This window comes from Oryctolagus cuniculus, chromosome 17, assembly GCF_051225735.1.
Source record: "Oryctolagus cuniculus isolate XC-2025 breed Fujian yellow rabbit chromosome 17, ASM5122573v1, whole genome shotgun sequence".
Lineage (NCBI taxonomy): Eukaryota > Metazoa > Chordata > Mammalia > Lagomorpha > Leporidae > Oryctolagus > Oryctolagus cuniculus.
In genome coordinates this window covers 6622910-6643789 of record NC_142883.1, presented here as the reverse complement: position 1 = coordinate 6643789, position 20880 = coordinate 6622910, and the positions used below count along the sequence as shown (strand labels likewise).

The 20880-nt window shown below is 61.2% G+C and overlaps 1 protein-coding gene across 4 annotated transcripts in view; it reads right to left on the bottom strand.

Annotated features, from left to right (window-relative positions):
* Nucleotides 1-4305: 4305 nt before the first annotated feature.
* Nucleotides 4306-20880, bottom strand: part of SDK2 (sidekick cell adhesion molecule 2) — a 236085-nt gene continuing 219510 nt past the window's right edge. For 3 of the 4 annotated variants that reach the window (XM_051825916.3, XM_070060373.2, XM_089317880.1), the window contains 6 exons: nt 20748-20873; nt 17217-17381; nt 15924-16064; nt 15587-15725; nt 13729-13855; nt 4306-5147 (listed from right to left, as the gene is read on the bottom strand). In XM_051825916.3, the coding sequence (XP_051681876.3) occupies nt 4794-5147; nt 13729-13855; nt 15587-15725; nt 15924-16064; nt 17217-17381; nt 20748-20873 (1052 nt within the window). In that variant the 3' untranslated portion in view covers nt 4306-4793. Of the gene's footprint in view, nt 5148-13728; nt 13856-15586; nt 15726-15923; nt 16065-17216; nt 17382-17410; nt 20416-20747; nt 20874-20880 lie in introns of those variants that run through there. The other variant, XM_089317879.1, reaches the window with a different exon arrangement.

The window sequence follows — 20880 nt, the reverse complement described above, 5'->3', positions numbered from 1 at the left end:
ACAAAGCGCAGTCCTGCATTATGGACAGACACTCCCCGATCTGACCTCCCCTTAACCAACTGGCCACGGCCACTGGCGCCCCGGCTTCCTTCTGCAAGACCCGCTGGTGCCGGGGTACCCTAAAGCTCGAAGGCCGGGAGGCTGCTTTCTCTCGGGTCCGACGCTCCTGCTCCCAGGGAACTGAGCTGCCTGTTTAGAGTCAGTTATCCCAAACTTGTTTATGCCAGCTGTGCTTTTTATAATAATTGCATGATTTTGTAAACTATGAGGTAAGTGGAGTGGAGAAGGAGCATTGTTATTTCTCCCAAAATTATGGTGAATTCCTCGGAAAAGAAATGCTTCAGTAAAGGAAAGTTGCAAAAAAAAAAAAAAAAAAAAACAGTCTGTAGAATCAGTTGTGGGCAAGGATGGTAAAACGCTAGGGAGAGAGAAACTCCAGGATTCTGCTCTTCCAGAAATCCGCATCTGAAGCGTCCTCACTTCAGAGAATCTGGGACGTACTGGTGCTGCATTGCAAGTGTGATGCATGCAGAGCAGATACTGGGAACTCATCCTCAAAGAAAGAACAAGGCCAGGCCCCAAAGGCAGGTGTGGCCAGCGGATGAGCCCTGGTGTGCGGCACAGGTGGAAATGGGGGCTTAATGGATTGTATTTCCCCCTGCTTCCTTTGCAGTGGCTGAGTGGCCACCATGTCCATGCACACCTGCTGGGCATTATACAACAATGTCCCATGAGTGTACCCAGCGGGTGGCACCACAGTCGTATGGAAACGATTTCTCCACGCTTTCTCTCACTTGAGTAACGCGAGATAAATGCGGCAGGACGCAACACCACTGTAGCCCTTCGTTCAACCATGCAAGCCCCAACTCTAACCTGGGTGAATGGACAGGGGGAGGTGCCCCTGACCAAATCCCTGGGGCTCCCAGGTGGTAGAAATTACAGTACCACAGGGCAGGCAGCTTGCTGCACCAATCAGAGGCACTGCAGGTGTCAAGGGCAGGGTGGGGACTCCTCGCCCCTCCTCGTCCAGGGTGAGTGAGTCACTTACACTCTCCGCTCCAGGTACTCCCTTGCCTCCAGCGTCACCAGAATTCCATGAGTCAGGCAGCCTGCAGCGTGTGTTAGGGCTGCTGCTGTTCTCACCTCACTACCACTTGCAGAATGCACCTGACAGTCTCTTATCTGAAATGCTTCAAATACGTCGAACAACAGATTGCACCTGCAAGGACAGGTGTCCACCCGCCTGTGAATGAGCCTCCACTTTCTCTGTCGAAAGCGCAGTGTGGCTAAAAATGGTGTTTGGGGAACGGCTGGTTTCTAGGGCAGGTGTCCTGTCTACCTCCCAGGGAGCCAAAGAACGAATCAGGCTTCAGAACTCAAAAAAAAAAAAAAAAAAGTTTATTTATAAAATACTGACAGTTCGACAGGACCTGGGACTTCTCGTGGTATATATTTCAAATCAATTTCTTTCTTACCTTTCATTTAAAAAATAAACCAGCTAACAAGCTATAGGACATACAGATATATACTTTTTCTCACAGATAAGACACCTGCCATAATGAATCCTCTCTCCGTGTGATTTTTCATTATATCTTTTAAATCAAAAAAATAAAGATTTGTGTTGTGATTTGTTTTTGGAGTCTCTGTGGGTGAAGAAAGGTAACTCGTTTCAATGCTTTTGGTTATTCTTACGGAAACAGGCAGCCGGACCCAAGGGCACCTGTGCCCAGGACTGGGGCCAGGGTTGCCTGCGGGTACGCCTGTGGCTGCCCGGGGACAGGATCGTGGAGAGGCACTCGGGGGCTGGGAGCAGCTGTTCCGATGGTGCCCCTCCCACCCAGGGGCCCCACACCCCGTGAGTGCACACAGGGAAGGTGGGAGAAGCCCCCGCCCAGTCCTGCCGCTGGGAGGCTCTGGCTCCTGGAGAAACTGCCCAGGGAGGCGGGGGCAGCGACAGAAGGCGGCTTTGGAGGAGCGTGTGCCGGGCGGGGCAGCCCCCCCCCCCCCGCTGTGCCTTTGTTCCCTCTGAGTCGTGGCAGTGTCCGGTTTAGGGTTGGCGAGGACCGGAAGAGGAGACAGCCTGGGTGTGCAAAGCCCCTTGGAGCTCTAGGAGGTAGGGGCTTCTGGGAGCCAGTCTGGGTGTGCAAAGCCCCTTGGAGCTCTAGGAGGTAGGGGCTTCTAGGAGCCCCATCACTTTGGTTGTCTGGCAGTCTGGGTGAGGAGTGCCTGTGAACCGAGGAGGCACAGCCAACAGGAGAGACGTCAGCCCTGGGCTGCCCAGTGTGGGCTCCTGGGCACCGCAAGGCCACGCCCATTGGCCAGGTGTGTCTCCGTGTGACCCTGCTTCCTGGGGCGTCCCCTGGGCAGGAGCCCTAAGGTCACTGGCTCACAGGGAGGGCTTCCTGTCACTGGTGGGCTGTGCCTGCCGCACCCTGCTAGTGTGGCCGGGAGCCTGGGAGGGGGGTTGGGAGCCTCCAGTGCCCAGGTAGATATGTAAACAAGAACAAGGAGATGTCTTTAAAAAATCCACAGTTGCACAGCCAGAGGCCGCGGCCTCCAGACGTGGCTGGGGCACTGGAGGCGGCATTTCAGAGGGGCCGGTGTCCACAGCGGGGTGGGGACATTTGCTCTGGGCAAATCCAGGGTTTGGCACAGCGTCCTCCCTCTCCTCAAACAGCAGATCGCCAGGCCGCCTGTGCCTCATGGGGAGACGGCTTAGCCCACGAGGGGCTCCAGAGTCCACCGGCTAACGCACAGGCGGATGTGCGCCCGTGTGTATCTGCGCATGCGTATGCGCCAGCACAGGTGTGAATAAGCCGGGGGCGGGGGCGCTCTCAGGGCACCAGGGGAGTCATTCAAGACAAAGGATGTCGGCCTCTGGTGCCGCGCGCGCTCACCTGCACAGTTTGGACTCAGCCCCCTTCCTCTTAAGAACCCCTCACGGGGTGAGGCTAAAACCATCCCCTGACGCGAGGGGAACTTCCTTCAATGGTTACACACTGGAGAGGGGGAGGGATGAAGTCGTTAGAGGAAAAGAAAAAAAAGAAGGGGAGAAGGAAGCAGAGGGTACAGCCGGCGGGCGCCTGTGCAGAGGCAGCCAGATGTGCAGCTGGGAGGACGCCAGGGGCTGCAGAGGGGACGGCGGAGTGGGGCGGGGCGTCTGCAGGGGCCCCAGCGCCCCCCTTCCTGGAGGAGCAAAACCTCCACCCAGTGCCCTCCTGGGGGTAAGGTGGTGCTTCCCTCCAAGACCGTCTCAGTGGGGCACCCTCTGTTCCCACGGGTGTTGGGGCACCTGCCTGCGGAACCACCTTCCAGATCCCCTTTGACATTTCCCAGGGGTCAAGTGCATGGGGGGGAGCCCATGGCTGGGGGGGCCCAGACTCCCCTCCCCTACCATCACCATCACAGTGTCTGCCTGGGCTGGTGGGGACAGGTACAGGCTCATACTCAGGTCCCCAACTCAGGGCTCCCCTAACTTTTCCCCTCACCCCCAAAGCAGGGCATCACCTTCCTGACGGCACGGCCACGGTCCCCGTGTGTGTTGGTCGGAACAAGCCCCCTGCAGGCACCCGTCCACCACCAGAGAGGAGGCCACGGCCTCAGGGTGGCTCCTCAGGGCTGGCTGGGGTCTCCAAGGGTATCAGAAGTCCCAAGGCTATGGGACAATCAGGCCACCAGAAGCGGCTGTTTCCAGAGCATTCTTGGTGGCAGAACCTTGTCCTCCCATGAGCCATTCCTGTGCCTCGCTGGCCAGCGTGGCCCTGGGCTGAGTGCACTGGACTATGTCTCCTGACCGGCCCCGCCTCACTCCCAGCCCTGACCAGGCTGAGCCCTGACTCTGCAAAGCGGGTGCCGCTCTGGGCTGCGTGATGCTGTGCTTGGGAGGCAGGGGCCGGGACAGGAGGGCCACAGATCTCAGAGTGAGTGTGCTGCTTGGGAGGTGGGCTCTGGGGTCTCTCCCAGAGGAGCCCCGGGGACCCTCTCCTTGCAAGTGAGTGGGAGCTGTGTGTGTGTGTATGTGTGTGTGTGTGTGTGTGTATGCGCGTCTGTGTTAGGCGCAAGGTGCAGCAGGTGGCACCTGGATTGGAAGATACCGAATAAAGCTTTGTTTTTTCATTGCCGACTTCCTGCAATGCCCCCCACAGCGCTGGGCCTCTGCTCCCCAGACCTCACCTCTCCTTGTCTGTGCTCAGGGAAGTGGAGGCAGGGCTCAGCTGCAGGGCGGGGCGGGGGGGGGGCTCTTCCCCTACCCTGCAGACCCCTCTTGCATTCACTATGGAAACTCGGAACTCACCAAGCACATTCTCACCCTTTAGCACTTTTTTTTTTTGTCTTCCTTTTCTTTCTGAATAAATCAAATGCATAGTGGAGGAGTTGATTGAGGGAGGTAGGCGGGGCAGGCCAGGGGCTGGGCGGGGCCGTCAGGTGCCAGGAGCAGCCACTGTGGGCCTAGGGATCCTGCACATTCGGGAAGGGGCAGCCCGCTAGCATCCAGAAGCTTCTTCCTGCCTTAGCCCTCCCTCCCTCCTTCACCCACTGCAAGTCCCGTGCAGCGCAATCCCCCAAGGAGCAGTGAGCCGGGCGAGTTCTGGGAGCCGGGGCCACACATGCCTCTTCCCCCTCCTCCTCCTCCTCCACGCTGGCTTGCTGGCCCTGGAATCTCTGGAAAAATAAACTTGGGAGGTGAAGAGTCGACTTGGTTTCTTGGTGTTTTTGTTTTCCGGCAGATGGCGCGGGAAGCAGCGAAGGAACAGTTGGTGCCATTTTTCTTCCTTCCCCTTCCTCTGCTGACATCAGACAAACGATGAGAATCCTGCTATGGGAGCCCGGGAGCCGGGGGCCAGGCTGCTGGGCGGGCGGTAGAGGGTGCTCTGCTGACTCGGGGGGTTCGGGGCGTTTTGGGGCGTTGGAGTCCGGCTGGCCTTGGGCCGAAACAGGCTGCCCTGCTGGGTGCTGTTGCTGTTGGCGACGGGGGCGTGGTCAGGCTCGCCGGAGTCGCTCTCGGTGTAGCTGTAGGCTTGTGCCCGTGAGATGCCCTTCTGCTGGCGCCGCCACGAGTTGTAGTAGGTGGGGTCGCTGATGTAGTGATTGACGAAGGAGTGGGCCTTCTGGGGGTTCGGGTCGACCTCGTACTCGCTGTCGCTTCCCTGGGAAGACAGAGATGGGGGGGTGCGGTCAGCAGCTGTGGGACAGGTCAGCGGGTGGGCGGGGCTGGGAGCACTGTTCTGCCTCTTTGGAGCCCTGGCCGATGGGCATCTCCGCTTCCCTACTGCCGAGTGGGTAAAATCCCCTTCTACCCAGGTCCACCTTCTGATCCCTGCAGAGCAGATCCTGGGCGCTGGGGTCTACCACGTGTTAGCACAGTGCCGGCAGAGACTGCAGCCCCTGGACCCATGGGGGACTCTCCCCCAGAACCCTGGTGGACGCCACCAAGCCCTATGCATCCCCCTATACACCCACAGTTATGATAAAGCATCAGGTACAAATCAGGCACAGTAAGAAGAGAAAGTAATGAGTGATAAACCAGCACCAGAGAGAGAGACAGACAGAAAGGTCTTCCTTTGCCGTTGGTTCATCCTCCAATGGCCACCGCGGCTGGCACACTGTGGCCGGCGCACTGTGCTGATCCGAAGCCAGGAGCCAGAAGCTTCTCCTGGTCTCCCATGGGGTGCAGGGCCCAAGCACCTGGGCCATCCTCCACTATACTCCCTGGCCACAGCAGAGAGCTGGCCTGGAAGAGGGGCAACTGGGACAGAATCCGGCGCCCCGACCGGGACTAGAACCCAGGGTGCCGGCGCCGCAAGGTAGAGGATTAGCCTAGTGAGCCGCGGCGCCGGCCCAGCACCAGTCTTACAACGCACTGTGTTAAAAGTTAGGGGGACGTGGGCATTTTCCATCTAATGCTTTGGAAGCGTGGTTGACCACAGGTAATTGAAAGCCCTGAGAGTGGAACCACAGACAGGCTGGGGGAGGGGCAGAGGGCCCACTGGACCGGGTGTAACTGGAAGACCTGTGTTCCAACCTTCTTTCCCATTGAGATGAAATTCACAGAGCAGCAAGCCAGTGATTGTCATGTGCGTGTGGTTCCGGGCTGGCGCTGCGGTGTGAGGGGTCAAGCTGATGCTTGCAACGCTGGCATCGCCTATGGGGGTGCTGCTCTGCTTCCCATCCAGCTCCCGGCTACTGCTCCCGGGAAAGCAGCGGACGGTGGCCCCAGCACTTAAACCCCTGTCATCCACGAGGGGGACCCAGCTCCTGGCTCCTGGCTTCAGCTTGGCCCAGCCCAGGCCATTTGGGGACCGAACCAGTGGATGGCAGATCTCTCTGGCCCTGTCTCTCCCACTCTCTTTGTCACTCTGCCTTTCAAATAAATAAATCTCTGCTGTGGCCTAGGAAGGCAGTGGAGGATGGCCCAGGCGCTTGGGCCCTGTGCCGGCATGGGGGACCAGGAGGAAGCACCTGGCTCCTGGCTTCAGATATCGGCCATTTGGGGGGGTAAACCAACGGAGGGAAGACCTCTCTCTCTCTCTCTCTCTCTCTCTGTCTAACTCTGCCTGTAAAAAAAAAAATTGTTTCCCCAACACCTTGGTGTCCCAGGCACATACTTCCTCTGCCTGTTGGAGAAATCGGCTGGAGACAGCGACGATCCGGGTTGTAGACGCTGAATCCTGGAACTAAAAATACCGTGGGCCCCTCCCCCAGCCCCGCTCCCAGCCGTGTTTGCAGAAGGAGCTGACACACCAGATGGGGACTCTGGAAGAGGCGCGCTCCGATCAGAGTGAGAGCAGACTCTCCGTGATCCCACCCAGGCTTCCCGACTATGCCTGGCTGATGCTGGCGTTTGCCGGTGATACCTGGTAGCATAATCTTGGGGGGGTGTGTGTCTGCAGGATAGCCCCGTGCGCCCCAAGCAAGTGAGTCTGGGGGGACAGGCAGCGAAACTGGAGCTGTGACCTCGCCCGAAGGGTCAGGCTCTGGGGGCTCAGGGTCCGTTACAACCTCTAGAACCCAGACACACACAGCCACAAGGCCTGGAACTAGAATGACACCCGTGAACGAGCAGGCACTCTGCCAGAGTGGGAAAAGCCGGCGCACGCACCGTTGTGTTGAATTTGCAACCTCTGAGCCGTGGCTGCGGCTCGCTCGCTAACCGCGGGCATAAGGATGCCCTGTGAGTAGACACTGCCGGTGTCCCAGGAGGCCCCGGGAACGAGTGAGCCGGGCCTGCCTTCCACAGCCCACCCCGGCTCTCCAGGCAGGCACTCCCCGCCCCAGCCCGTGGACCAGCTTTGCGATGCTCTGAGCCCCTCCCCTCCCTCTCCTCACCCCTCCCCAACCCCAGCAGACACCCTGCCTCCCAGGACCTTCCCCCCCACCGCTGCCCCGGGCAGGGCAGGGCCAGCTGCCCAAGACAATGGAAAGTCCCTGGGCCAGGTCTCGCCATTATGCAACACAGCACTCTACCAGCCCCTTTCTCTGCCCACTGCCCAGCTGCTGGCTGGAGCACACAGGGGACCTGCGGGGGAGGGGGGCGAGGCTCCATCTGCCAGGGTAGGCACCTGAAGGTAGGAGGCTGGGCTCCCTCCCTCCGCCCAGGAATTGGCTTGAATAGCTAGCTGTTGGCAGCATCCCTGGGGATTCTAGAATTTCCGCCAGCCCCAGGCCCCCCCCTCGGAGAGGCCGAAGCGTCTCCAGGGTGAGAGGAGATGGAGGCACAGTCAGGTTCTGCCCCTGGCCCTGATCAGAGGGGCGTGTTTAGAGCCATCAATCACTCCACCCTCTCAGCCTCAGTGTTCTGGTCCGGGAAGTGGGTAAAGTGCCATGGTTCACCGGTGAGATGAGTTATGATAGGAGTGAACCCTGCAAAAGGTATCAATAGGGAGAGAGCAGGGGAGGGGGGACTGGGCAGTGGCGTGAGGGCAGGGACGGAGTGAGGGTCCTGGAAGTAAGTACTCCTGGGAGAAATCTGGAAGGGCCAGAGGGTGGAGGAGACCGGCACAGCACTGCGGCTGGAGAGGGCGTGGTGGCTCAGCTCCTGCCCCCAGCCTCCCAGCGCCTCCCATGAGTGGGGCGTGTCTGGCCCTCCTGGGGTCCCAGACCCCACAGCCCATTCATCCAGATAACCCCGTGCCCTCATTGCTGGGGGCCAAGCACCTACTGGGTGCCCAGGCTTGCAGGAGGGCAGCGTTTCTGACTATGGGTGGCCAAGCTGAGAAGCCAGCGAGGGGAGGGGCCGGCTGGGAGAGTCTGGCCCGCCCCTCCCCCACTCTCCAAAGCCAAGGTGGCGATGGTGGGGGGCGGGTGGGGAGTCTTTCCGTGGGCCCTGGCTGCTCCGCCTCCCTCTCTCTGAACATCTGTTTCTTTTCGGGGTGGGGGTGGGGTGAGAAGCCAGCAAGCGAGGGGGGCCGGGGGGGGGGTTCCTATTGCAGCTTTCAACTCTCCCGCGGCCTCCCTAATTGAATGCAGCTTCCCAGGACCCAGCCCAGCACAAAGAAGGCCTTTCAGGCCTGCCGGGGCTCCTCCAAGCCACTCCCTCTGCAATTATCGGGGTCCAGGGAGGGGACGGCAGGCCTGCCGGCCACGGGACACGCAGGGGGCAGGGCGAGAGGACCCTGGCGAAAAGAACGAAGAGGGGGAACAAAGCCCGGCTTTTTTGTTCATCTCCGTGCCAGACTGGGCCTGCAACAGGGCGGGGAGTGGCCAGGCTGTGGGGAGACCCTGGGGCCGGGCAGGGGGTCCTGATCTTGTGAATCTTGTAAAGTCTGGGAGAGAGCTGTTGCCCCAGATGGCAGGGAAGTCACCGGGGGGCAGCGGCCCCAGAGCCCGGAAGCTGAGGCCTCTCCTGCATCTGTGGTCCCAGGGGCCCTGCCCAACTCCAGGGTCTGAGCCTGACCCGGGCTGCCCTCCCCTGCAGGGCTGCGGGGTGGGGCTGTGCTCGTGTCTCCCGGCCACCTCGGGAGGACTTCGCTGGATGGCCCGTTGAGACACACTCTTGGGCTCTGGACTCCCTGTGCTAAAACAATTGGAAATCTCTTAGAAAAATGCCAACTCAGGCCCAACACCGTGGCGTAGCGTGTTAAACCTGTGGCCTGCGGTGCCAGCATCTCATATGGGCGCCGGTTCGAGTCCTGGCTGCTCCACTTCCAGTCCATTCTCTGCTATGGCCTGGGAAAGCAGGGGAAGATGGCCCAAGTGCTTGGGCCCCTGCACCCACGTGGGAGACCCAGACGAAGCTCTTGGCTCCTGGCTTCGGCCTCGCCCAGCCCCTGTCACTGCGGCTATTTGGGGGAGTGAACAAGCAGATGAAGATCTCTCTCTCTCTCTCTCTCTCTCCCTCCCTCTCTTTCTCTCTCTCCCTCTGCCCCTCAACTAAACAAATCTTTAAAAACAAACAAACAAGTTAGCTCAGACACAGTGTCACACGTGCTACTTGAGCCCTTGAGGCGACGGCAGATGTGCCTGGGTGGGGCTGGGGTCAGGGTGGCCTCTCTCTTCCAATGCACCTGCGCCCCATGTGGGGCAGCTGCAGGAGGCACGGCCCTTACAGCCTGGCGGACCTGCACGTGAACCCCAGCTGCCTGCACTTCTGAGCTCCATGCCTCAGTTTTCCCACCTGTTAAATGGGGCGATGAGGTGTTGACTGCAGATGTACAAAGACAGAGCTTGACACGGAGCAGGTGCCCAGTGTGTGTCTCTGCCTCCCCCTCCCCAGGTGCTCTGTGCCCTGCCCCATGGCTCTCGCTGGACACAGCTTGGGTTGCCAGGCTCCTTATGGGTCAGGCTAAGGAGAAGTAGGAGAGGAGACCTTGGCCAAACACAATAAGACCAGAGACAGCGGGCGGAGGGCACAGACAGAGCAGAAGCCTCACTTCAGCCAGACGCAAATCCGTACTGCTCCCTCTTCACAGGATCCGGACCGGCTCACACTCAAATAAATGCCACCTCCTCCAGGCAGCCCTCTCTGTGTCTCCCGCTGGGGTGGCCTTTCCCCTAGGCCTCCTCACAGTGTTCTATCTGCCCCTGCGTCACAAGAAACAGAACGATGCTTGGGCACCACTTTCTCCCTGGCGGTAGCGACTGTGGTTCCATAACATTTGAACATGACATGTGACTGTCATGTGACTATCCACGCACACGTGGTCTGCCCTTCGTGGAGCCTAACGCACTACAACGTCACGTGGGTAAGCGTATCTCTGGCCCCTACTGGAGCCACCACGGGCAAACAGTGGCTGGTACCCTTTAGTGGGCACAGTGAATAAATGCTCCAAGGAATGAATGAATGAATGGGCCCCACGAGGTGGGGACCGGGGCTCTGCGTCCCAGGCACCATGCAGGGCACACAGCAGGGATGCAGGGAGATGTAAAAGGAGGAGGGGGTGGCGGAAGGGGGTGGGGGGTTCCCTGATTCACTTTTCCTTGTTCTCTGTCCCACCAGTGCCTCCCAGAGGGCTCTGAGCATCAGAGCTGTCACTCACGGGGGTCTATCCCGGCCCGGCCCGCAGCGAGTGATCAATAAATCTGGAGGCATAGCAAACTTTCCTCTTACCTTCCCTGCAGGCCGAATTCCATTCTAAGGAGCTGGAAGGGGCCCGCCCGTGATGTTGCCAAGAACCGAATAGCAAAATGATGTGCATGCTAATTCCACATTTCCTTCCTACCCAACCCGGCCTCTTGTTCGGTGGAATCGGGAGGCAGCCACCCTGCGTTTCCTAAGGCTGCATCACCCAGGCTGCCGCCGGCCACCCTGCAGCCTCCGCCGTGCCCTGCACCCCACAGGCGCCCACTCTGCCTCCCCTTCCCTGGAGAGCCGGTCCTGGTCCCTGCCTCCGCTGGCCCTGCGACAGCCCGCCTTGCGTCATTTCCTGTGTGTCTGTGTCTAAGTCAGATCGGCTTTTTGTTTAGGATCGCAGCGCAGGAAGACGGCTGGGAAGATTCAGAGAGTGAGTCTTGGGTGGTCTGACTCAGAACAGAACAGAAACCAGGCGGCAGGAGATCTGGTGGTGGGGGTGGGGGAGGAGCCCTGGCCTGGGTGGCTGGTGGCCTCCAGGGACAGCTGCCCTACGCCCCCGATGCTTTCTCGCACACGCAGGGTTTCAGCATTTACTGTGCCTGCCGCAAGGGCATTGGAGGGAGGCCGGCCGCTCTGTGCACAAATATGTCCCTTCCAGTCCCCGGGAGCTCCTAGGAGGCAGAACCACTTCCGGGTCACCTCCCCGTCCTCAGGGTGTACTCAAGAAATGGGCGCTGGGAAGCCAGCGTCTGCCTGTCCCCCTGCACCGGGGAAAGACATCCAGGCCCTGTTAGCTGTTGGGCCACAGACTCCCAGCTGCCCCCGGAGAGCCCAGAGCAAGGATATCCTAGCTGCCACAGTGTCCTGTGGTCCCCCTGGCTGGGCTGGACAGGAGCCACAGGCGTGGCCCCGTGGAGCAAGCTGCCTGGGAGTCCTCTCGGTGACACCTGGGGGCTCAGGGCTGGGCTATTGGTCGACAGGTATATGCTAGCAATTGACCATGTTAACAGTGGGTTCCCTGGGGTGGGAGGACCGGGGTGCTCCGACAACCACCTCCTCCGTGCCCTGGGTCTGGCTTCACACGGCAGCTCTGGAGCCCGCAGACCCAAGTCACCCCAGGTGCCTTTCCCAGAGCCCATCATAGGCCGGGCCCTGCACTGCAGCCCACTTCACACTCTGCTCAGACAGCCCCACACACCGACAGGTGGAGAGGAGAATGGGCTGGAAGGACCGTCCCTGCTCGTGGGGCCGCTAAGAGGGCAGAGCTGAGGTTCACTCCCTGGCCTCTCGCACCAGCCGGCACCCACGTGTGTCTTTCCCAACGAGCGTCTCTGTTCCAAGCAGCCCTCTGGGGAGGGTGAGGGTCACCCCAGTGAACTCGTGTGCAGAGCTGAGTCCTTTGTTTTGAGAACAACCGCAGCGCAGGGAGCGCTCTCCTTGGAGCGCCCGTCTCTGCTCTTTGAACTGTCCCCAGCCCCCTGGACTGGACAGGCCTCCAGGAAGCCTGGCCTGCAGCGGTCAGCTACCCCAGGAAGGAGCCGTGAGCACCGCTGTACCAGCTGTCTCAGGGCAAGTGCTCCAGGGAGTGACCGTTCCAAGTTGCTGTGGAAACAGTCTCCGGGTGATAGGTGGGTTCCTTCAGGAAAAAACAGGCCCCCGGCTAAGCCAGGATTCTGGGCCCTCTTGGTTTGTCCTGGGGGGTGACTTCTGGAGCAGGAGGGCCTTGCCCAGGGGAATTCTTTCCCAAGCAACTTTGTTAAGGCTGGGAGGCCCTGGCACAGGCTCATGGCCATATAAGACTACGCCGCACCCCCAGGAGGGTCCAGATTCAGGCCGGGATGGTGACACGGAGCCCCGGAGCTATCAGGGCCACACCTGCACTCGCGAGACTTGCTCCCCGGAAGGTCAGTGCCCAGCCAGACAGGAGCGAGACTCCAGGAGCCCAGGCCACAGCCCGGGATAGAGGGAGCCATTTACCCCTTTGCCTTCTATGCTGAGTATCTGGAATCTGAACGCTGCTGCTGACCATCTTTGAAGAGAGAGCCATGCTCCGGGCAAGGGCCCAGGCATCCACGGGCATGCACTGTGGTGCAAAGGGCCAAATGCCCAGAACAAGAGGCCATAACTGAATGACACGGTCCACAGCCGCTTTGTCCGCCTACAAAGTCCCTGAATAAGCCAGGCTGGGGCCTCTGTCCCTGCCAGCTTTGAGCTGGGGAGTTGGGTTGAGCCTGTCTGTCCCTGCCAAGCCCAGCAGTAACCCTGGAGCTGAACAAAACCTCCGCGAGGGAGAGACCTTCGGGCCACAGGGCCCCTACCCAGAGCCCAGGCTTCCTGGCACCTGCTGCTCAGCCACCAACAGCCACCAACAGCCCTGCTCCTCCTCCTCTTCCTGCCCCTGGGGCCAGGCATGGGACACGGTGGCCTCTCACAGCCCCTTCCTCAGCCACCACGGCTTGGCTGGGGCCGAGGGGCCGCAACATGACATTCCCGGAAAGTCCCAGTCCCTCCCACGGCCTGGGATGGTGTCCCGTCCCGAGTCACTCCCGGCAGCTCTCTCAGGCTCCGTCTTCCCGAGGCCTCATCCCCACTCTTACTGCAAAAGCCCACCTGTACGGGCCGCTTGCTGTGCCCCTGGCCCTCGCCCCGGGCCCTCTGTGCCCAGTCTCAGTGGATCATTTCCACAGTCCCACCAGAGAGCCTGCTGCCACCCCTGCTGTCGCCACAGATGGAGAAACCGAGGAGCAAACAGCTGACTGTGCACACCCAGGACATCCTGGCTACGGGCAGCGAAGCCAGGATTCAAACTCCACTGCCAGCCTCCGAAGCCCGAGGCCTCGCTGGTCTACACGGCTTCCTGTCCTTGGGGTTCTGAGGCGCTCAGCCTTCCACCTGCAGCTCAGCTGTGCGGGAGTCCAGGCCTCTGGGCCCTGTGCCCGGGGTGCCCCCTCTCCTCGTCCTCACCACCCTCTCCCGCAGGCCGAGCTGTTGGGAAACTGGGTTAACCCGGGCAAGCCTCCAGGTGCCAACTCTGAGCAGAAGGAGGGAGGTGGCCGCTGGGCCCTGCGACTCCTGGGTGATTTCTTGGCCTCCTTAGGCTTTAGGGCCCCAGGAGGGAAGTCCCGGGGTGCTGGCCCTGGCCCCGCCCACGCCCAGGCTGCACCTGCCCCTCCTCTGCCAGGGGCTGCTCCCCTCCCCTCCCTGTCCTCGCCCCTCACCTGAGAGTCGGAGATTTCCGAGGGCTTCTCGGTCAGGCTGCTGCTCTCCGCCGGGATGAGGTCATTGTACTTGGTGACGTCCTCGTCGGAGTAGTGGAGGCTGCCCGGGCTGGGCCTGGGCGGGGACCTGGAGAGAGTGGGGAGAGCAGGTCCGAGAGGTGGTCCCAAGTGGAGGGGCGCCCCCTGGCCAGGGAGGCCGTGGCAGGACAGGGAGAAACACAGGCCCGCGGGTCCCCGGGTGTCCCTCCCCCCCCCCCCCCAACCCGTGTTCCTCTTGCTTCCGGCTTCTGCTCTGGACAGCCAGGGCCCTGGGGAGGGGGCGAAGGAGGTGACACTGTGACTGTGCTGGGCTCAGGGTCGCAGAGCCTGGGGCTGCTTATGGAACCAAGAGATAGATTTTTTTTTTTTTGGCACAGAAAGTTTGCGAAATCCATGCATAGTTTTCCTATAATTAGCATTTCCATGAACTTTTGGAGACCCACACGGGAGCCTGGGGCGGGAGGGTGTGTGTGTGTGTGTGTCTGTGTGTGTGTGTGCACTGGGGGTGAGCACAGCACGTGGGACAGGGTAGGTGAGGTCACGGCTGAAATGCCCCCTTGTTCCACATGGTAGCGGCCCTGGAGCCGGCCTGGCGGGGCTGCTGTGCCCATGCTGGGCCCGGCTGGGCTGCCACGGCTGCCTCAATCGGCTCTTTCTTTGGAGGCTGGATTTGGCGGGGGATGAGAGCCCACGCCCCCCTCCCCCAGCCAGCGCCCCCTCTCTGTCCCTCCTGTGAACACACACAGTGCTTCCTCCCTCCCTGACCGGACAGAGGGCAGCTTTGTGAGCTACCCGGCAGAGGCCTGGCTTTCTCGGCCGCCGCCTCCTCCGTGAGCCGGGAATGTTAACAGGGCCGAGGCAAGCTCCTGGGAGCGTCAAGCTGCCACGTCTTATCAGCCAGAGCTGGGGAGACCCGGACAGCTGCCCTTGGCCCTTGGAAATGGGCAGCCCATGGGCCACGGGAGATGGAAGGACCACCAGCCGGGTCCTTCCCTGGCGGACTGCTATTGAGAATGATGGTGGCTGGAGCTGGTCCCCTGCTGGGTATAAACAAGGACCCAGGGGACAGGGCTTTCCTGCAGACAGGAAGTGGGGCAGGTGTGGCAGTAACAGGGGTGCTCCCAGCTCCTTCACTGGAGTGGGCCTGCCTAGGCTACTTTGGCCGGGCCTGTGGGGAAGTGACCATCTGCCTTTGGTCCTACCAGCCAAAGACTGGTTTGCAAAAATTCTGCAAGCTATCTGGGGACCCCTAACACCCACCTCTTTGCGAATTCTCCCCGGTGTGGCCAGGGCCGGCGGGGACCAGCCCAAGCCCTGGGGGTGTACAGTCTGGGCCCTGCCCTGTCTGGCGCTTGGATGTGGTTTCCCAGGTCAGATGAAGGCCGGGTGGCACTCATGTTTCTTTTTTTTTTTTTTGACAGGCAGAGTGGACAGTGAGAGAGACAGAGAGAAAGGTCTTCCTTTTGCCGTTGGTTCACCCTCCAATGGCCGCTGCGGCCGGCGCGCTGCGGCTGGCGCACCGCGCTGATCCGATGGCAGGAGCCAGGTACTTCTCCTGGTCTCCCATGGGGTGCAGGGCCCAAGCACTTGGGCCATCCTCCACTGCACTCCCTGGCCACAGCAGAGAGCTGGCCTGGAAGAGGGGCAACCGGGACAGAATCCGGCGCCCCGACCGGGACTAGAACCCGGTGTGCCAGCGCTGCAAGGCGGAGGATTAGCCTAGTGAGCCGCGGCGCCGGCCACTCGTGTTTCTATACCCGGGCGCCGCTGGGCCCTGCCCAGCCCCCCAGCCCTGGCTGCAGCGCAGATGGCTCCCTACCTGGTGTACAGGCCGTTCTTCCGGCAGAAGGAGTTCTTGACCGACAGGCGCCGGTTGTTGAGTTCCAGGGCAGGGAAACTGCTCTCATCCAAGCTCATCATCTCCCCGTGGCCTAGGGCTCCAGACTTGCCGCTGTTCCCTGGGGGAGGGGGAGGGGAGGGGGAGGGCCCCCTTTAGACTCCCATTTCTCTTAAGAGTTGAGGCCACAACAGGAGACGGAGACTGTGTGTGGGCACCCCAGGCTGGCCCACCTGTCGGGGCAGGTGCATGGCCAGACGCTCCCAGCTCGCCGCCCGGCAGGCAGTCGGTGGGGCCCGGCAGGCAGCGGCTCACTCACCCGCGTCTGACTTCTTGGTGTACTTCTTGCTCTGGCCACGGATGATGAGCACGAAGACCAGTAGCAGGATGAAGATGAGGCCCACGAGGGCAATGACCACCAGGAACCACCACTCCTCGTAGAAGGGGTTGGCTTTCTGGGCTGAAACACACCCATGGGTGTCAGGTCCGCAGAGCTCAGCCCCCTCCCCGCCTCCAGGTCGGCTGCTCCATCCGGAGCCCTACCATCTGCTCTGGTGGTTTATGGGAAGATGGGGTGTGCGCCCTATAAATAAAGCAGAATCTAGGACGAGGTTGGTAAGCCCTGTTGCATCTCAACTGCCAGCTCTGATCACCCGAGAAGGGTTCTGGGGTTCCTCCTGGATTCATCGAGAAGAGTGCTGGGATCGATTAGCCATGTCTGCCGGGGACACAGGAAGGGAGAGTGTCTGCGTGTTGACTACTTTTCCTGTCCCACCCCTGCAACACTCCCCTTGCCTAGAGACTCCTGATGGGGGACCCAGAAGAAAGGGGCTTCTCTGGCCTGGGAGAGCGTTCTCCAAGGGTCTGTTTGGACTGAACCAAGCGGCGGCAGTCGGCAGGGTGGATGCCTTTTTAGAAGGCCTCTTCCAGGCAGGGCTCCCCTCCTTTCAAAGCCCCCATGCCTGGGCGTTCTGTACCCAGCAGGGCTAATCCAGCTGCCAGCTCCCCCATCTCAGTCTTGATCTGGTTCCATCAGCCTGGGCACAGGGGGAGGTGGGTGGGACAGGGAAGGCACCCATCTGGGTGAGAGTGTCAATTTGGAGTTGCCCCTTGGCCCTGGGGGCAGGGCCTCAGCAGGCAGAGTAGTTAGTGACGGGGTTTGGGTCATGGGCTTAGAGTCGAGGCCTCTGGGGGTCTGCGGTGAGCTGGAGGAGGGGGAGAATGAGGATCAGAACAAGGGGAGGGTGGGCGGTGATGGTCCCAGCACAGCCCACCTGGCATGGCCTGCCTGGGATGGCTGCTGGCCCCGTCTGGCTCGGGGCCACTTCCTGGGGGAGCAGTTTCGGGCCTGCAGCCTTGGCCTCCTGGGCAACCTGCTCACGGAGGCTCTAACAGGCCCTACCATTTCACCCCTTCTAGGGCTTCTGGAGTCAGGGAACCCCAAAGATCCGAGGCCCCCAGTGCTGTCAGCTGACCCGGCCCCTGACCTCAGCACCCAGCGCTTCAGAAAACTGGGGGACAGGGCACTCGGTGCCGCTCCTTCCCCTCACCCAGCAAGGGGCACCAGGCGCTTCCTGGGGGTTCTCCCACCCCTCACCCTAGGGGCCAGTACCTGGCACAGATTGGGAGGGGCTGCTGGGGGTGCCAAAGCCATAGTCGTTGACCGCGATGACGCGGAAGTCGTAGCTCACGCCCGGCTTCAGGACGTCCACGCTGAACGTGTAGGAGCTCACCTCCTTGGGAATGTCTTTGATGAGGATGTCCCACAGGCCTTCGTCTGCAACGTCACAGACAGGGAGACTCGCGGCCCACCCTACCAGACCCCAAGTGCGGCTCCCTGGGGGCAGGACCGGGCTGGCCTGTTGGGCTCAACACTCAGTTAGGTGCTAAGTGTTGGGTCCTTAGCCAATGCTCTTTAAAACAATGCACTTTGGACAGTTTCTTTTATTCTTTTACAGATTAATATCTGCATTATGTCTAAAAATATATACTGCATATAAAAATGTGCAGAAAATACTAGAATAGCCCACTCAATACAGGTTGAGCACCCTAATCTGAACCCCTGAAATCGCCATGCCCCCAAGCCTGCCACCCTCCAAGTACCACGATGCCACCCACAGGGAAGGCCACGCCAAGAGACGGCTTCGTGCAGACAGTTACAACGTGGCGTCAAATCACCTTCAGGCTGCCTGTCTTCCGGGCTGATGCAACACCTTCTGTGCTTAGACTTGGGTCTCCGCCCCCAAGATATCTCATTACACACACGTGTGTTCTCCACCCCACGGGCCTCCAGTGCCCGCCCCTGCCTCTGGGCTTCTGCGTTTCCTTTCAGGTCCTGTGCCCTCTTTGTCTCTGGATCTCTGGGCCTTGCCCCTGGGGGACACAACTCAGCCTCTCTCATCTGGGTGCTGCCCATGCAAGATGCAGCTTCACCATGGCCCAGTGGTGTTGCCATAGCGATGGGGAGGTTAGGAGGGACCCTGGCCAGATGCCCCGTGTGGCTGCTGGGAGGCCAGCCTGGCCCCTGAGAGGGGTGGGCTGATGTGGAGTAGTGTCAGGACACCTCGGGCCCGAGTCAGCTCCCTTTGTCACAGGGCCCGGGAACCGGGGTCTTAGAAGGACCTCCGTGGACGGGGGTCACACATCCTCCCTCTTGTGGCCTGTCCTGGGGAGGTCACCCAGAGATTGGCAGGTGCTCCAGGCTGTTACGACCAGGGAACCAAAGTCCCTGCCTCCCACCGCACGCACCCTCTCAGGCCGGGAAGGGTGGCAGGGCCCCTCCCTGGGGCTGAGGGGTGGCAGGGCCCCTCCCTGGGGCTGAGGGGTGGCAGGGGCCCCTCCCTGGGGCTGAGGGGTGGCAGGGCCCCCTCCCTGGGCCTGAGGGGTTTTCTTTTTTTTGCACGCTGCTTTTTTACAGATCCGTAGTCTGCTCTGTGCAGCACTGTGACTGCTCTGTGGCTGTTTCTGAGTTTCTGGTCAAGTTGAGAGCGGCCTCTCCCCTTCCAGCAGAGATCTGGTCGGTTTGGGAAAGGCCAAGGCGGCGGCGGGGGTGGGTGGGGTGTAGGTGGGGTCCTGTCCGTCCTCTGCAAAGGTGCCAGGGCTCTGAGCCCCGGTCTCATTTGTCTGCAGCATCTGTTTAGTCCGTTGGTCCGTCCGTCTGTCTCTCCCTCTCTCCTCTTAGGCTATGAGATCCTCCAGGGAGGAGGTCATCTGTAATTTGTCTTTGTACCAACCGGCACCTCGCACAGGCACCTTCGAGGAGTTTGTTGAGCGAATGCACGGCACCTCGTGCTGCCAGCCAGGAGAGGTGGGTGTGGGGACTCTGCACCCTCCGCCCTGCCAATCTGGGATGACAGCGACGCCGATGACCCAACCCCCGCGCGTGTTCCTTTCTCAAGCAGCCCGGGCCTCCTCGGGGCTTTCCTTTCCACACCTCAGCAGCAGTAGCCAAGGAGGAAGACCCCCCCTGGCCCCCTTCCACGGATGGGAAAACCAAGGCTCGCAGAGAGCCTGGCTCGTCACATCCCAAGCCCACGCGGCTGTGGGTGGCAGAGCTGGTGTCGGCACCGGGGCGGGCTGACCCCTGGTATTGAGTCCCGTGGTGTGCACAATGGGGAGCTGAACCGGAGGTTTCCAGATGGGCTCAACCTGTTGAGGACCCTGCTGCTGCCTTCTAGAAGCTGCGGCCTCCTACGTGCAGTTTAACCACCGCCCCCCCATTCCACCCCACACAGAGGGTGAAGCCGGGGCAACGAGGCCAGGCCAGAAGCTGCTGGAATGTCCTGCTGTGGCCCTGGCCTCCGGGCCCAGGGCTTGGCGGGTGTGCAGGGCAGGTTTCACGGACCTGTAATTCCAGGCAGAGCCCTCCCTGGGTGCGCAGCCGGGCTCTGCGGGCGCGTTTAGTCTGCTCTGAGTAGCACCAAGAGCGGGCACTGCAGGCAGCAGCGCTGGACAAGGGCTCTTCAGCCTTGAGCAGAGGCGGGTGCGCAACCAGGGACACGGAGGGGACGCAGAAGGAGGGCCCAGGGGGCCCGGAGCGCGGAGCTGGGGAGAACCTCGAGGGCCATGGTCTGGGCCAACATTCCACAGCCTGGCACCTGCTCTGCTGGGATAAACAGGCACAGTCCTGGCTGCGAGACGCAAGCAGTGGTCTCCTGGCCAACTCAGCAGCCAGCCCTGGAGGGCCGGGCAGGGACCATATGGAGAGGGAGAGAGCCAGCCCTGCCCACCTCCTCCGGCCACGCCGGGGCGGCCCTGAGCTGCTAGATGGATGGGTGAGTTCCGATTGTACCGACCTGTGCCAGGTGCCAGCACCGGCGCCTGGCAAGCGGCTTCCGGGACCGACGGCGAGGATGGAGTCTGTGCTACGGGGGGATCGAGTTTGTCAGTGGGGTGTGACGACTCTCCCCAGCAGAAGCATTCGCTATTGACCTGCCCAACTGCTTTGCATTATCGTTATTGTTTGCTTCTGGGGCTATGGACACAGAGTCTTAATTTTTCCCTTTTCCACTTCAATCACCTAACCACAGATCCATGGAACACGAAGAGCGTGCCTCCTCCAGCTCCTCGCTGGCGTGGAAACCTAGCAACGGGGGGAGCTGTGGGGCCGGGAGCTCTGGGCGGAAGCGGAACTGGGCAGCAGGTGTTGGATGGGGAGGGGGCACAGGCGTGGTGAGCAGCCCCCCAGAGTCACTTAGCAGTCGCGCCCGTCTCCTGATGGCCTTGGAAGTTCTTGGGGCTGCATTTCAGCCTTGACAGGAGAGGCTGGTACCGCTCCAAGAACGTCGGCGACAGTGTGAAGGCAGCTGGGGCTTAAAGAGGCAGTGGGCGTCCTGGTTGTTGGGGGCTTCACCAGCGGGCTCCCGCGGAGGACGTGGTGCCTGACCGGCGTGCACCACGGGGGCTTCCCCTCTGGCTCCTGGAGCATCCCCAACTCCAGTTGGTCCTCGCCTGGCACTAGGAGTCGTTCTCTGGGGGCCCTGTGGCTGTGCCTTAACTGACCCCAGCTCGGACAAGGCAGCCCTGGTCCCATTGCGCACTCCCCCCGGGGGCCACCTCTGTTGTCACCTGCAGTAGCACCAGGGCCTGCTCAGGCAGAGGACAGATGCACGTGTGGGAGGGAAGAGGGCTGGGGTGCACCCACCTGACGGCCGGGCCTCTATGACGTAGCGGGTGATGGGCCCCTTCCCGGGGTCTCCGCTGGACCAGTGGATGGCGATGGCCGAGCTGTACCGCACGATGATGGGCACTCCTGGGGGTCCCGGGGCCCCTGCAGA